This window comes from Zonotrichia albicollis, chromosome 9 (assembly GCF_047830755.1).
Source record: "Zonotrichia albicollis isolate bZonAlb1 chromosome 9, bZonAlb1.hap1, whole genome shotgun sequence".
In the NCBI taxonomy this organism is placed as follows: Eukaryota; Metazoa; Chordata; class Aves; order Passeriformes; family Passerellidae; genus Zonotrichia; species Zonotrichia albicollis.
In genome coordinates, this window is record NC_133827.1 from 34,372,806 (window position 1) to 34,390,415 (window position 17,610).

The window sequence follows — 17,610 nt, forward strand, 5'->3', positions numbered from 1 at the left end:
GCAGCATGAAGACTCCTAGGAAGATAAACTACCAGGAAGAAAATTACTATTTTAAACCCAGGTTTAAGATAGATATGAAATATAAAGGAAGTTAGGAGTCGGTGAAAACTGTATTTTGCTACTACTTGCAGATCTGGAGGGGACTGGATGGATTATTGCCTCTCCAGCTGGATCCAGGTTCTCAGCCCCATGCAGTGGGGTTAGTCACATGTTCATACCTGCTGCACGAGAAGACAAAGCTCAATTTTAGTGTTTCTTCATCCCCTGGGCACTCTCTGGGGGGATCTAGTGCACACTGACATTTTCAGCCTCAAGCTTCACTGCACTCAGGCATCTGAGGACATGATACAAAAATGCACTATGAACGCTGAATTAAACACTTATTTAAAAGGAAAGTTTGCTGTATTTTGTTCCTTCTTCTTGTCTCGTAATTTATTTTTAAAGCTTCTTAATTTCTCAACTAATCTTTACCTGTAACAGTGGGGAAAATCCCTTGTGTGCAAGTTCAAGTCACTAGAAATTTAACAATGAAGTTGCAATGACCATTTCTTTCCCACGCAGATGTTGCCTTGAGCACTGAGATCTTGTAAACTCCACAGTACCTGCAGCCTTCAGGTCTGAGAGAAGCTGCCAGGCACTAATGCAAAAACAAAACTCCAAGAGGAGAGCTGAAATAATCCCAGTTAAAGTCACGGGCAGGAAAATGAACAGCAGAGCTGTTTGTAGGTCAGGAACATCTGAAGGATGTGATCCCTGGAAAGCAGGACCTGTTCCTTTGCTCATTGAACCTGGGAGAACTGGGGATGACAGGAGGGATGCACTGCCCTGGCAGCAGCCCAGTTACACTCAGCCAGGTTTGCAGTGGCCCAGATTTGCAGTTTTTACCCAGAGCTAACTTTAAGATGGATCTTTACACTTTCAAGTGTCTGAAAGGACAAGTATCCCAGTTATTGATGGGATGTCACTGTCAGAGGTGACAAAAGGGGGTGTCCTGGAGCAGCAGCACTTTTCCCAGTCCCAGCCATGAACAGCTCTGTTCTAAGGCACCTCCACTTCATCTCCCACATCCCAGGACAAGCAGTGGTTCAGCCTCCCTGGCTGAGGGAACAGTGAAACGCTGCTGCTCCCCAGCCCCCAGCATGCAGACAGGTCTGTACTGGGCCAGGGAGGCACCTGCAGGATGCACCACCCAGAGCTCCAACTGTGCAATTGGTTTTTATTGGCATACTTAGGTATCAAAACATTGCCATCAAGGTCTCGGATCCTTCCGAGAGACGAAGATAATTAAGCATTAATTATATCTTCAAAGTACAACGTGACCAAATATAAATACATGAAAAAGAACAAAACATGCAAAAATTCCCCAACTTTAAAATGATTAATAATTCAAAAATTTATGCTAGTGAGACTTCTGCTCAACCCGTCAATTCTTAACAAATTTTTCCATGTCAGGATCCAGAACGGTTAACAAAACATACAGGGCATAATAAAAGATGACTGGTTTCTGAATTGGACTTTAGGAGAACACTGAGCTGCTATATCCCTTATTATTACAAATTACTGATTTGTCACAGTTAAGTGTTTTTCAAAGCAATGACTAATATATTAGCCACTCATACACCAGCATAAATATTTGAATTGCATTTAACTCTCAAAAATTACTAAAATGATTGCTTATAGAATAGAGTAACTGTCCACAGAAGTAACAAACTGCTAAGACAGCATCTGCAAGACAGCTCAAAATGAATGTGTGTTTAAAAGGAAGGGTCATCATTAAAAACACAACTTTTAAAAGTTTAATTGTGCAGATTCAAATTGATTCAAATCGGATCACTCAAATTTGGGAGGAGAAAGATTTCTGTCATTGCCCTACAGGGGTATCTCCAGTATTAAATGTAGGATTCCAATCTGCTCATACAGCAACAAAAAGGATCAAATGGTCTGAGGTAAAAGCATTCCTTAAAAAAAAAACCCAAAAACCAAAAAACTTATTTAGCAATTTGTAGATATAATTAGAAAAATTCCTGGAAGCAATTGCAGTGCAGATTTTGCCAGGCCAGGCAAGCCCTGGCTGCACTCAGGAGTCCTCTGGGCTTTCCTGGGGCAGCGCCGGACACTGAGCTCGCCTCAGCACCTGCTACAGGTGTGTGAGCGCCACAGGGCTTCCACAAGGCACTCAAAAATGTCCCTGTCAGCAAGTGGCTGAGTCCATTGTGGAGAGAGTCAGGATGCTCCTGTCGTTGGCATAGAAGGGATCCGTTGAACTCCATGATCTAAAGTAACAATAAAAAAAAAGTTTGGCTGACTGGGAACTTGTATTTGTACTGGGAGGTGAGGAGAAAAGTCTATGAGAGCAAAAGATAGAAGTGTTGCAAGAGCAGGCAGATTTACCTCTTTAAAGGACTAATGCACTAATTTCATGTAGGTACCTGCAGTTCATTCAGACCTTTGGAAACAGAGGCCAATTCATGCCTGCTGTGTAATCAGCACACAGCTACAGCTATTTCCATCACCATAAATTAAAACAACCAGAGGTTTCTATGCCTGTTTTGCAGCTGAAGTTTCAGTGCTGTGCCTCGGGAGGCTGGGAATGCTGCCTGTGTCCAGAGGCACCGTGAGGCTGCTCCAGCAGAGCCCTGTGGAGCACAGCCAGCCTGGGAACCCAGCACAGCCGTGTCCCAGCAGGAAACCTCCACACTGCCTGAGCCTGGGGGAGGCAAAACTTATCTACAGCCAGGAACCTGTTCCAGCCCCTCCTCTTACACTTCAGAACATCAGGAAACCACCCTGCTGTCACAGCTGCTGACTCAGAGGGGTCTCTCAATGTCTTTCACTTGATTACTGCTTGGGAAGAAATCCTGTTCTTGGCTGCACAGCATTCTAGGACTGTATGGGAAAAGTGAGAAGTTTGGGAGGCAGGAAATAAAAACACAACGAGCCTATCCTCCAAATCAGGCTCTGTCAGAAATCTGCTGTTTCTTTAGAACTGTTCCATCCAGTGCCTTGACACAAGAACCACTAATGGGAGACCAAACAAATTAGCAATGATTCCTACTGTACAAGTGATGTATGTGATCCAGCATTCTTAATATTTTAGTGACTGACAAGTCGACAGACAATTTAATGGAACAGACAGACAAAATGCATTTTAACATACCACACCACACATTTTATATTCTAACTGGCTAATGAAGTTATAGAAAATACTTCTCAAATACATTTTACAAGCAGTAAATTAAGCACAAGAGACTATATTCCTGTGGCCCACTACTCCAAGCATTTGTATCACTTTGATTCATCAAAGTTTTTATCAAAAATTGATACAAGGTTTGATTTCATGTTATCATATTTGACAGAGTATCGTATTTGACAGAATATCAGGAGCAGAGAATATAACACAAGCTGCCTACAGCAATGTTATTTAAAATAGTGCTCTTCATTCTACAGCACTTGCACAAACAACATATTCGTCAGCATCACTTCAATCAACAAAAATAATTTGCAGCTACTTCCTGGTTGAATATTTAGCTGTTTTATGGAGTACAAGTACTCAAAAGACCATCCTGTTGGGGACTGCACAATCTTCTGGAGATTTAGGTAAAAAACAAAGCAGCTCAAGGTCATGAACAAAGCCTGAACAATTTTAAAATCACCCAACAGTTTTCTTAGTTGTACCTTTGGCATTTCACAACTTGTAACTACTTCACGTGATTTAAGCAATTAGTAATTAAAAAAAATTAATAAAGACTTTCTCATATTAGCACAAATGTTTAAGGGAGAAAATGGTCCCTTGACTTTTAGACCAGGTTGTCAATACTGAGTGGAAGGAGCTGAAATCATTGGAGAAAATAAATATGACTGACTTTAAAAAAATCTCTCTTCTATTTGTACTGTACATATATTTAAGTGAAACTAGAAGATTGTTCAGAGCAATTTCAACCAGAAGCAGATGCAAAATCCACAGAACTTCAAGCCCTTAGTGTAGCACCAAGATAGTTTTGCATATTCCTTGAAATTAATCCTTATGTCTATGTTCTAAGAACTCTAAAATAATTTGGCTAGATGGAACTTCATCTGAAAACTACATGAGGTAAGCAGAAAAGAAATCTAACAAAAAGCAGTCTGGAAAAAACTGTTTAATATTCTGTCAAATACGAGTTAGCTTCAGTAAGGATTTTTAAGTTCTTAAGGAAAGAAAATTTGAGTGGAACAAAGAGAAAATTGTAAAACTGCAAATATATTACAGAAAACAAAACACAGAATACCTACCTTATAAGAAGACTACAGGTTACTAAGGCAATTGTTAACTAACAATCTGCCCTAATTAGATAACAATAAGGGAAACAAACTAGCATGAGAAATTCCTCACTTGGAAAGCACAGTTTTACAGAGAAGTGAAAAAAACCCCAGAAAAGTTAGAGCAACTGCTACCAAAATGTTGATTTTTAGACCAATTAAATGCTCACCTTGTAGATTAAAAATTCTATTAAACTGTTTATTTTACACATCATGCCCGCTTTCTACACAGCAAGGTTGAATTAAAAATGTACTTAATAGTAACAGTTCATTTTTCATATGGAATGAAACTTCTTGCATACTCATACCCTAGATTTGTAGAAACATTGAATAAATTTCACAAGCAAGCCAGAAGAGAGAGACTGACTGAAAGCACAGACACTGTGTTCAACACAAGAGTTCCAACAGAGATGAGCTACAGACCAGGCAATACCTAAAGGCAGAATCAGAGCTGACAAAGCTGTCAGGGTAAATTACCCACACGAGATTTGATACCCAGTGAATGATATCACAACCTTTAACTGAAAGAGACAAAGTTCTTCAAATACAAAATGAGTTTCCTTGAAAATGTGTGAAATTCAGTGTTTTCAGGTTTGCCTTTTGACCAATGAAGGACCATGATATCATTCAGGGACAGAGATTACGATGTACAAAAGACTATTTTTATTTCTACCCCCAAATATTTCCATATTTGTTTGCTATCCCTCTTTGTTTGGAAATGGGGAGATGGCACATGAGAGGATTCAGTAGAGCTCCTCTCCCAGCTGGGCTGACTGCAAGAGCAGAGTTGCTCTGCAGACATGTTCAATTACTCAACATGCTTTTACCCCACTGACATTTGTTTCACATGTGATTTGTGAAGGAAAGATTTATTTAGCACATACTTTGGAATGGCACACATGATTTTGACACTATACCTTCTGGAACCCAAAAAACATTGAAAATTCTTAGAACCTGAAGACTCTGTTCTGTCAATCACTCTGATTTTAGAAATAGATTATAAAAGTTATACTACAAAAATATTTCATCTTCATATCAATCAATGGCTGAAAGATTTAAAGGCTCTCCTCCTAACAATGAAGTTAGATTTAAGGGGGGGAATGTAAGCCTTTTGTGTACCTTCAGGAGTAATGCAAGCTCCAAGGTAAATATTTGGAGGTTGTACATCAAGAACCAAAGGGAAAAGTCTTTCGACTTTACAAACAACTCCTGATTTGTGAAGGCAAAAAAGTAATCATAAAAAGGAGAACAAAAACAGGAGCAAGGCGTGATTTTCTAAAGAGAAGAATGTACAAATCAAGAGAAATTACGATAGATACAACACAAGAGCTTGTAAAGCCAAACTAAACACTTTAACAGAAATCTTTCAAAAACTGTTTTTCCCCTCCACATCCCAAAAGAAACGCAAAAAGAAACAAGAAGCTAATCTTTTAGGATGAAAAAAGTACAATAAAGAGTTGCATTTTCTACTTAGATAAGCAAAACCTGCAGCTGGTTTCTAGACATCTATTGCTGCAGGCTCATCGGGTTCCAGTTTATAGGAGAATCGTCTGCAGCAAAGGCTATTGAGAGAAATGCCACACCTGCTGACCCGCGTTGGGCTACACCTTCCCATTAGTCGTTCCAGCATTCTTCTAACAGATGTGCATGCTGTTTCCCCATCTGAGAAGCAGCACATGGAGTCCAAGCAGTTGATACCTGAACCTGCCTCAGTAAGCTGGAAAGAAAAAAAAAAAAAAACAAACAGAAAAAAAAAGAAAAAAAGAAAAAAAAAATCAGATCACAAATTCTAGCAATGAAGATGTTACCAAAAAACACATAGGAGAAGTGGGTTTTCTTAGCTAGAGTGTTGAATATCTTTCAGTTTTATAGAACTACAATAATAATATTACCACTCCCTAAGGTCTACATACACTAACATTTGTTCTTCCAAAGGTTTGACTGCAGCCTTGTTAAGTGCATGGAAATAGCCTGGCACTGCATCTGCCTAACTCTGGAAATCCCCTCCACCAAACCCCACAGCAGAGCACATGCACTTCCAGCTGGGATGCCTTGATTTACCTGCAACAATTGATATCAGCTCAGCCCTATTTTAAGGGAAATTTATCAAGACAAAGCTTCAGGCTGCAGAATACAACACAGCAATTTGGTCCCAAGTAATTCTTCCTCAAGCACACAATGCAACTTCCTAGAATAATTGACATTATATTACTACCATAGCTACCCTTGGCTTGGTACAGAACAAAAGCACATTCCTGATTGTGTGAACATGGTTTATCCAAAAGCAAACAAGGCTGATGTCAGAAAGGTTCAGTCATGTTCATGCCAGCATAGAGAATAATTCAGCATTAGCATAATAAACTCTTTCAAAGCTCATGTTTTGTAGGTGAGGAAAAAAAGGAATAAAAGAAATAAAATGAAAAGGAAGCAGCAACAGATGTATGGGTGTAAGTGCCACCTACCAGTGTGCTCCTCTACAGCACTGCTGCACCAACTGCAGCATAACTGGAATCTCCTGCTTCTGCAGAGAGAATATCCTAAACTGACTTCAGTACCATTCTAAAGAGAAATAAAAATGTGAAGTGTGGGGATGTTTTTTAATTTAATTTTAAACTCTCCATGAGAGCATCCTGTCAAAAAAATACTAAACACAGAAGCTGAACTTTACTCTCTCCTCACACCAGGAGAAAGAAGAATTCTGGGAGGAGGCATCTTAGTCCATGACAGGACACAGCTCACTTAAGACCTTCCCACAACTTTTCACTGTGACACTAAAGGTCACTGACTGTTGTCTGAAGATTCTATTTCTGAGACTGAATTTATTCCACGCCACCCACAGTTGCCAAAAACTGCAAGGAAAGCAAAGAACCTCAAGAGTTCCCTATGGGAATGGTTTACTATGAGTGGAGACACTCTTTTTCCTGATCCCCCCAAACAAGCAGCTGGACACATTTACAGCTTCACAACAGAAGAACAGCCTGCACAACAAAGAAGAGGCAGCTAACAGAAACAAGAGGCTTTTGGAAATACAAGAGAAAAATCTCAGCTGGTAGGACAAGAAGGAACACACACAGAACTGGTGTTTGTTTGCAGCACCTTTTCCTGTGCCTGCCCCTTTCTCAGCCCTGTGCCACGCTCCCCACAGCCCCTCCAAACCTTCCCACCACACCACTCATTGTGATGTTCACAGAACTGCCACTCAGCAGCTGATGGAGTGCACAGGATTCTCCATGAACTGAGCCCCTGATCCTGTGGATGCTGCAGCTCAGAGGCTGTGGCTGAGTACAGGCAGAACACACTCTGACTCACACACTCATCTGGGGGGTCTTTGGGACACAGAAGGAACATTTACTGAGACAATGAACTTCTGTACCTGAGAGGCAGGAGCAGAAGATGTGCAAGTGACAGGTCTGAAAGGGGTTCTGGTCAAAAGACAAACAAAACAAAACACATCTCAACAGAGCCTGAGCCCCTGAACACCCTCACGTGATGATCACCGTGACTGGTCCCAACTGCAGTGCCACAGAAGATACCAGAATCAGGAAGTGCACAATTTGCAGCACTGCAGTACCAGCAAATATGACCTTCAGAGCCACCTCAGACTGTGCTCCAGAGTTGTGACACAAGAGATTACAGAGAGCAGAAGGAATTCCCATTTGGAGGCCAGCAGGGAAACCCCTGCTGCAGATGGAGAGACCTTCCCAGCTGTGGTCACAGCAATACAAAACTGTAACACTGCTACACTGAGGATTTCAAACAGAGTATTCAGTTCATCCATTATGCTCTAGCAGACCTTCAAATTTACTGCAGAAAGTCGCATTACACTGTCTGTATGCCAGATCAGATGAACCACAGCATTTTTTTCCTTAGAATCTGCTACCCTGAGAGCCAGGAGTCCTGGATATTATCCAAAGACTGCCAGAAAGAGGAACCAAGAGTAACCCAAACAAGCTTCCAAGGAGCAAACCCTCAACTCTGGATTTTGGAGGTCTAGCGTCTCTTTTTCTGGAGAATCTCCTTTATTCTTCACAAGTTAGATACAAAAAGCAAGGATCATGCTTGAAACAATACCTCTGGAAAATTTAATATCACTTTTTAAAAAATAGCAAATGAGACCTTACATAAGTCTGGAAACAACAATTCTTTTCTGTCAAATTCACAGTCAAGTGTAAAGAAATGCTGTGAGAACATCAGGACAAAAAAACCTAACTAAATTTTATATGTAGATATACTGTTTATCATTGCCTGGTGAACATGGATTTTTCTATTTACATCCACTACCTGGAAGGAAAATACATATGCTAGAAAGTCTCTTTTCTCATTTTCTCTCTGTGGAGGACAATTATGGTCATAATTTTATACAAAAGTAAAGCCTGGCATAGCAAGGCAGGAAGGCAAAATGTTCCCTGGAGACCTGAAACAAACCCTCAGGAAACATAAGACAGGAGAGACAATGTTTAAAAAATTAATGAGTGTAAAGAAATACCAGATAATATTAATATTGGGTGGCAAACAAAGTATGTTCATAAGGTGAGATCTGGAATCTCAATAAACAGAATACTTCATATGAGAATGGCCCATTGGATGTAATAAATCAAAAAGCAACTGAAGTGCAGAATTAAAGAATGATTCAGCTTAATAAAGAAAAAAAACTCAAACCAACATTCTATGATGCAATTTTTCTTGCAGATATCAAAAATATGGGTACTTTGGAGATGGCTCAATGACTGTCTCTGTATGCAAATAAATGTAAATCTGTAAATAAATACACAGACATTAGGGTACAGTGGGAGTACTACCTAGTGGAGGTAAGAACTGTCGGGCAGGCAAGATGGGTCTAGCAGCTGCCTACTGTCCTCCCCTCTGTGCCTGCTTTCAGCAAAGTCACCTGCTGAGCTGACTGAACCCTTATCTTCTTCCATCTGGAAGGACAGAAAAGCAACAGATCTTATAAAGCACCATGCTTGCATTGCTTTAAAACAGTCACCATTGTTACAAGAACTTTCACAGGTCTGGTCTTGAGAGAACAAGGCAATTTACAAAGTCAAGAGGCAATTTTTATTTTTGGTGGATCAAATGCAGTTTCTCAGCACCCAAGTGTTAAAAGTATTTGGCCTTTTAGTGTTCTATAGACTACAAGGAAACACAACAAATTTGGAATCTATCTAAAATTCTTAGAGATTCTGGAGTTTTATTTGTTTTCCACCTTCTAACAGAAAGGATCATTTCAGTTTGTTTTCTTACTGCAGGTTATTCCATATGCCACAAGACAGACATTTCAACCCAAGATTGAAATGAAAAGTCACATTGAAAAGTTGGGACTTTGAGGAATGGGGAATGTGTTTAATCCTGTCCACCACGCTAAGGGCACTGCAGGGTATTCTCCTGAGCCCAGGTCCCAGCTGCCAACATTCTGATGCCACATGGATGTTTCAGCAGATTGATATGAGATGGTTATTACTATTTCACAATTCAGTTAAAACTTGCTCCCTACTGTAAATCTTATCATCTTTAACCCTTAATATACTGTATACCAAAGTCCCAAACAATGTGATTTAAAATTTTTAAAGAAAATATATAAGAATGTTGAAGTCTAACAACTTCACTGCCATGATGTTTTTATCACTTATTTTTCTACTCTTTGTATCAAATGAACCTACAAGGGCCAAATTATTTCATTATTTCAAAGTCATTAGACCAAGGTTTCTCCAGGTAAGTAGTATGTGCACTTTTGTGACTGAAGTCAAATCCAGAATGGTGCATTCTTCCCTCATTTCCTCATCTTCCTGTGATAGATTCTGTGGATTAGCCAACAGACCAACACCAAGCTATGCTAACACAATGAACAGGTCTGTAAAGGAGGAGATCACCCTTGATCTAAGTGCAGAACATCAGGGTGTTCTGGCACACCTCACTAGTGGGAATTCATGCTTCCAGTGGAAAAATTTTCTGGGAAATTGCACGTTCCTTACAGAAAACACAAGCTGTAAAAGGAACGCAGACCTCTCTGCTCTCGACCCAAGACAGCTGGGCTGGGTCAGACCTGGAAGCTGCAGGGGGGAATCCTATGGAACAGGAGCTGGAGTTAAAAATATAGACAAGGAATGGAGGCCTTAAAGCCAGGGCCTGGAGCAGATCTGGACTGAGATGAAGGGAAAACCAGGCAACAACAGACTCATGAGGCTGCAGATGGGGAAAGAACAGGGTTTGGCTGTGACAAGGTAAATGCTCCAGAGCCCCGGATACAACGCTGTGCACTGACAGCCTTGTCTGTAAATAAAACCCTTCCCGGTGTCTTACATTTCCCCAGTTCTGGGTACAGTTCATAACACACTGTCCAAAGGTAGAAACTCTGTAAACACAGTTAATCCCATCAGTAAGTAGAATTAAAACATCTGTCCAAGCAACACATCTCAAATGTGGCCTAAGATTTCTGACAGTTCTTACAAAGCACAGGACATGTAGACACAGATGGACACAGAACACTTCCTTTACAGATAAAAACATGGAATGAGATACAGTGGGACCCAGTTAGTACCCTGAGGTACACATTTCACACATTCCAAGAACAGAAGAGGCAGCTGTGAAGGAAAGCAGTGCTCTGCCAGACTCCAGTGAAGCACAACACCTGCACCTGCCTGTGCTGCCTCATTTCCTCTTCATCCCACATTCCAAAAGCGACAGTGAAGTTCAGAGGCAAGACTTTAACAGGCACAAAGGACTGCAATTCTGACTTACAGGAATCACCTGGACACTTAGAAGATCCCCTCAAAGGTCCTAACTGTACATCACCAATGTACTCAATATAAACTTGAACATTTTTTACACCCTGTGAAGCCTACAGAAACAAAAAATTATTGTAACATCATACTTTTTAAAATTTGCATTCATAAAAGAAGTCTTCTTTTGATCTCAAGAGAAGAGTAAGCATTTTGGCAGAACAAAGCATAACTCAGTTTAACCTGGAGTTATGCTCCTTTTGAGACTCTTAATACATATTTACAAACAACAAAAACCTGCCAAAGTCTGTTCATCAACCTCCATGCATTCTGCAGTCACAAAGGATGCAATCCCTGGGTGGGCATGTACAAATGAGGTGTGACAGATCAGCTGCTTTACAGCTACATATTCACCAGGCAGCTGTTCTATGTTCCCACAATTTTCCTTGCCTTCTTTGCCCTGATGCTTTGGGAAAACCACAGAAACCAACTCATGCTCTTCACTCCAAATTAGATTTCATTTAGTATAGTGAAGTGAGTAGTTTCTGTCTATCAATTGATTTTCCTTTTCACTGTTTTAGGCAAGGATCCACAGGATAACTTCTGAACTTTGTTCAAAGATAGAATAAAGAACTAGAGAAACCCAAATCTTTCCTTTTTGTTGCACTTTACAAGCTCAACTGCACATTAGAAAGCAGCCAGTGCTTGAACTTCAGGTACTACCAGATACCCAAGTGCAAAAGTTCTGACTTACAAGAGAATTGGATTTGCATAATCACTTGTTATTTATGGACAAAATAGATTTCCCCTTTTTTCAACTCTTCCCTAAGTTTAATATGAAGAAAATTGCCTCACATTAGCAAAGATTCTCCTGATTTTAGCATTTTAATGGCTACAATGCTGCAGTCCTAGACAGTTTTATTTTTCTTTGACTATCCAGCTGTATAACCATTAAGATGTGTTTAGTTTTTGAAATTTTAGCAGAATTATCTGTTGTAAAACCTTTGGTATAGCTATGATGTGTGATCTAATTCACTTTAATAATTAACTGAGAAAACAAACTTACATACACTTATCCACAGTTTTTAAAAAGTAACTTGATAAACCAAGATATCTGATAAACGAAGAATTTGAAAAGCTAACTTGTAAAGGCTTCTGCAGAGGAAAAGCCAATATATTCCTAAGTTTAACAGCTTTCAAAAGCTATACTGTATTTTGGTGTTTTAAAGCTATTAAGTGCTGAATTCAAAACAAAACAAAATAAAATCAGCCCACCACTATCCCCCTGGGTGTTTGGAAATCCAAGGTGTTGTGTTTCACACTGGGGTCACTAACACCACAACACAATGGCCATTTCAAGTTCTGCCTTGTAAAGTTGTAGTGCACTCTCAGAGGAAATACAAAACTTTTCTCCTTTGGTTTAACAAACAGCAATTAAGTCCCTAAAATGTAGGTTAGTTGGTTCTCCTAGGCACCTATTTGCACATTTTTAACAACAAAGTCACCTTGAAAAATATTTAAAAGGAATCAGATCTTTGCATTAATTCTTGCTGTAGGATGTGGAATTAAACAGACTAAGACATTGCTGATGTATGCTTAAGTCTTACAAAAGAGAATCAGCATTTGACAGCATTTCATGTGCCAAACTCAGTGCATTTGAAGAGTTGCAGAATCATGTTTTACCGACACAGACACATGTATGCTTTGATCTTGTTTTGAATAATTTTCTGGGACTTTGTAGCCAAATGCCTTTAGGAATATGTATCTACACACATTGAAAACAAACAACACTCACTTTATAGCTGCACAAAACAGACACAAAAAGCCTCAGCTGCACAAGGGTATGGACACACCCAAGCTTCAAACAGTATCTGCTCTTCTGACACAATTGAAAGCAAATTAAAATGGGCAAATAACTTGCAAGAAATTGCTGCCTGAAATACATGGATCTTCCTGTCACAGCCTTATAAAGCTGAAATTATCCAGCATGCAAAATGCACTGTTAATTTTTATCATAAAGAAACCAAAAGCATTATAACCATGCTAGAAACTACGATTATTTAAAAATGGATGCAAGAACAGCTGATCTTTATTCTGGAAGTTGAACATCATGCTAGGGATGTTTTTTCCTTTAAAAAAGAAAGAAAAAAAAAAAGCACGTCCAACACATGCTACTTAGGAGAAGCATCTGGCTCAGAAACACAGAGCAAAGCCAAGAAATCACCAAACTGAATGTTTCTGCACTACATGTATTGCCCTCTCACCCCACTAAAATATATTCATGCCTCTTCCCATCTCTCTCAGCATTGGTTAGTTCACCTTGAGCATGCATAAGAGTTGATGAGGAACTGTCCCTCCTACTCTACCTAATTTTGCTCAGCTGATTCCTGGCCCTGGACAATGGCTGCAGTGCGATGAACTCGTCACTTAAAGCAACTCTGTTGGAGTACATCTACAATTGGACAGAGAAGGGATGGAACATACATGTCAGTAAGTAGCAGCAGTAATTTTCTAAGAGAAAGACACAGGACAACACATTGTTAATTAAGTGGAATACACATCATATACAGAGCACAAGCCTGGTACCTTCAAGACAGCTCCTGGGACCATCACAGCCAATCACTGGCAGGACCATTCTTACAGTACCTTTGCTTCCATGCTGAGAGAAAAGGCCTACACACTTTTACATCTGTGCTTTACAAACACCTTTATTCTGTATTGCTTTCGCCCTCCAACAGTGCTGTGATTTATCTTTACTCAAAGATTTATATTTTGATTCACTTTTACCTTACTGTCCAATTCCTCCTGTATGATTCTGCAACAGACCTATATTGAGAAATTGCTCACAAGCTACTTCAGGGTAACTGACCTCAGTGAAACATAAGATGGCTTTTCTTTAGGCCAGCAGAAAACCCTTGAAACACAACAAAACTAAAATAAAATACAGTAACACACATTTACCTTAAGTGCATTCAAGAACATAAAGTTAACCAAGCTCATTGTCTATAAAAGTCAACTCATGCTTGCCTGTCAAATTTTTAATTTTTAGTTTCCTAAAATGAACGACTTAGACTTAAGTTGCTGTTAAAGAACAATATTTACACTTTAAAGCCTATCAAATTTTTCTCTTCTATCAGTTAAATTTCTCTGCTTCCTTATGAAAAACTTAGCTACATGTAACATCTAACGGATCAGAGGCAAACTCACACTTGATGCTATCACCTTATACTAACAAAAAGATATAAAATCAAGATAAGGCAGATTCCGACAGATATAGTGAATTCAGAGCACTAAGGTAATTCACACACAAGAAAGTTCTGAAAAATTAAAACACTAGGGGCAAGCATTTTCAGCTGAGAAATGTGTGTTTGGCTCATTGCTCCTGGGATTAGTTTAGAATTTAAATGATGGCAGACAGAAACAAATAACCTAAAAAGCTGCAATTTAAAAACAAGGAACTAGGGCATGTAAGAATTTATCTTGCCATAATAAAAACACAGTAACTATAAACCAAGCTTGTTCTTTCCCTCAATATAAAAATATACCAATGTAGTCCTAAACTTAAAATGAAAAATTAAACATGTTCAGTTACACAGAGGGTGCACCTACACAGTGAAAAATAATTTTAAAGGACAATACACAAAGTTCCATATATGAAGGAAGTCCTTCAATGACTTCCACAGAATTCATCAGCATCAGTCATCACCCTTAGCATTTAGGACAAAGATATTCTCCAAACCTTTTCTATCTGAAAGTCAGTCTCTTCCTTTGCTTGGAAATGGAAAGAAAAATATTTACTAGGAATTTTAAACAAAAATTATGAGGTATGACGATAAAAGAAACATTCTGTCACTTCTTGACAACAAATGTGCTAAGGTGATCATCTGCTCCTCTTCAGTTACATTCACTTCCCCACTGCAAGAACAGAGGATGGAATCCAGTGGATCTGACTGTCCCATCAAAGCAAGAGTAGGAAAATCTCAACAGATTAAACCTCAAGAAAGGAACAAAGAGGTGCCTTCTTTTTGCAAATACATTTGTAGCTACAATTTCACTATCAGACACACAAAGAAAAACCACTGGATGGATGCTGAAGAACTTCTGGTCGAATTCCATTTCAGATGCCTTGACTTTGCAGCATCAGGAATTAAGAATTTTCAGAGAAAAGACAGTATTTTGGTAAACAGGGGCCTCAGTGCTGACTCTGTCAAATGCAAAGTAGAAAGCAAATAAGAAAAAAGATAACTAATAGAGATGCACAAAGCAAAATCCCCACGGCCAGGCATCAAGCTATAGCCACAGGACAGGAGTTAGATATTCATCAAGATTCCTTCTTAAAAATAAAAAGTGTTACTGTGTCTTTGACTGCACAGCTGTAATGGCATTAAACTGCACCCAAAAAATCTTTAGAAAGGAGTCCTAAAGCAAGAGAATGTAGCAGGAAGCACATGGATAAAGGTGGGAAAATCCACGTGGCTTTTAAGGTTTTAATTCAAGCACTTCAAGAACATGAAAAACCTCAAGATCCGCACCAAAACCATGCCAGACAGCAAGAGGTGATGTACAGCAAGGAAGGAAGGAGAGTGTTTGATAAATACTACCACTAGTTTTTGAAGAGATAAAAAAAGGTAAATACCATTACCTACAGACACTCTAACCCAAGAAGTGCAGTAATGTGCAATCCAGAGCCTTAGCAGGTCTATCTGAACAGTCTTATGAAAGCCAGTGGTTATTTACTTTGGCTTTTAGCTACTAAATTCCAAGACAGGAAAAAGCAGCCAATATTCCAATATTTGAAAGGGACTAGTGGGATATTTTGACTAGCAGTAGGCTTATCAACATGATGTTGATCCTAAGCAAATGAAGGTCTCACACGTTTGGTTTTTTTTTAACACATACATTAGAAGGGTAACATAATTTAATTAAATCAATGTGCAGTTACATCAAAGTAATTACAAGGTTAGATGCTAAAGATTGCAGCACTGATGCAGTGCAGTCAGCAGTTCTGCATGGCACAGAGCTCAGTGCCACTTGCATTAAGCAATCAGGACACCACAAAATCCATCTGGCACACAGGTGGGCAGAAAGCTGCTGAGAGCTTTCAGACCATAACTGTGCATGGGATATCTCTGTCAGCTGGGCTCTTCATACACTTTCACTATTTTTGGTCCTATGCTAATTGACCTCTCATCAATGCCCTGAAAGAAACCAACATCACCACCTGCAGATGTGTAGAAGATGCAGAAGACAACAGGTTATTGCTGTATGTTATTCTGTAACCTGAATGTAGCTGGGGACTCATTATTTCTGTACTTGGCACTGATGTCTGCTGTACTGGAATATTGGATCCACTGGTCAAATCCAAAATTCAAAATGAGGTTGAAGAAGGGTGAAAATTACAGGAGAAACACAAGAATGATGAAAAGACTCTAAAACAACCTTTTTGACTGAAGATGCAAGTCCAATCTACCTATCAGTGCTAAAATTAGCTTGATCACAAAGCTAACTGTGAATAAAACAAAAACTGTAATAGACACCTTCTCAGTTTAGCAGAAGAAGTATAAAAAGATAAAATGTTGAAAACTTAAACCAGAGAGACAGTTACTATTAGAACAGTAGGCCAGGATAACTTCCCCCTAATTGTCTCTAAAAAGAAGGAAACACTCAAAGATATTTACTTAAAAGACAGTCTAATCTCACCAGAATTATTTATATGATTTTTTGTAGGCTGTGTCAGGCAGAAGGGAGATTCCATTACCACAGCATAACTTTAGACCTTACCTATCAATCTCTGAAACTGCCACATGAGTAATTAGTTTTAATTACAGAATCAACAATCAAATGCATAGCATATGAAATGACTGAGATTTAAGAAATACTAAGTAAAACAAGTTTTACTAAAGTAATTTTTACAATTATTGTTTCCAACACATTTTAAGAACTATTCAGTGCTAATTAGAGCAGTAGCTTCTAATACTTCTAATACCTAAACAAAAAGTAATTTACCATCTATAAAGCACTATAAAAATGTGCAGTATGATCCTTTCATACAGCTGCAAGTTGAGATGCAAAAGACTGACCCCTTCAAATAATTCTATTCTTTTTTTTACCCATTACTAAATATAAACATTACTGCCTTGTAAAATGGTGTCCTCACTTTTGTAATTTCAAATTAACAAGTGTATTTTGAAATGAGAACACTTCTCTTCACTAAACACGACAGCAGTGTAAGAGGGTAACTATTGGTCAAGTTGGATACAAAAGCATAACATTACCTGAGCTTTTTCGGTACTTGTTGGTTGCAGATGTCTGTACAGCACTTTCTTCACAACATCAATAAACAAACAAGCAACTACTATGAGGATTATGGCAAACCAAGCAGAACCACTTGACAACAGTTGTACAAATACAAAGTACATGTCCTGGGTATGTAAAAATGGCCTGAAAAGTTAAAAGAAGTGGCAATTACTAAAAACTTCTAGGAACAAAAGTACAGCACAGGCTGTCTCAAGTGTATCTAATTTTACATCAAGCAGAGAGACTCAGGATGCAGAGCCACAACTGCACCATGTCCACGTGAAGTCCAGCAACCTGC

At 39.1% G+C, this 17,610-nt stretch overlaps 1 protein-coding gene across 9 annotated transcripts in view; it reads right to left on the minus strand.

Moving 5' to 3' along the window:
* The window catches only part of ATP11B (ATPase phospholipid transporting 11B (putative)), a 66,167-nt gene that overhangs the window by 2,885 nt on the left and 45,672 nt on the right, over positions 1-17,610 (minus strand). For 2 of the 9 annotated variants that reach the window (XR_012581668.1, XR_012581667.1), the window contains exons 28-30: positions 17,291-17,456; positions 13,382-13,467; positions 5,880-6,013 (exon numbers count right to left, since the gene is read on the minus strand). Coding sequence is in view for 6 of the 9 variants with exons in the window: in XM_005484811.4 (XP_005484868.2) it covers positions 5,795-6,013; positions 17,291-17,456 (385 nt within the window). In the remaining 3 variants the exon portion in view is untranslated. Of the gene's footprint in view, positions 1-1,196; positions 2,274-4,467; positions 6,014-9,095; positions 9,219-13,381; positions 13,468-17,290; positions 17,457-17,610 lie in introns of those variants that run through there. The other 7 variants (XR_012581669.1, XM_074547366.1, XM_074547364.1 and 4 more) reach the window with 6 other exon arrangements.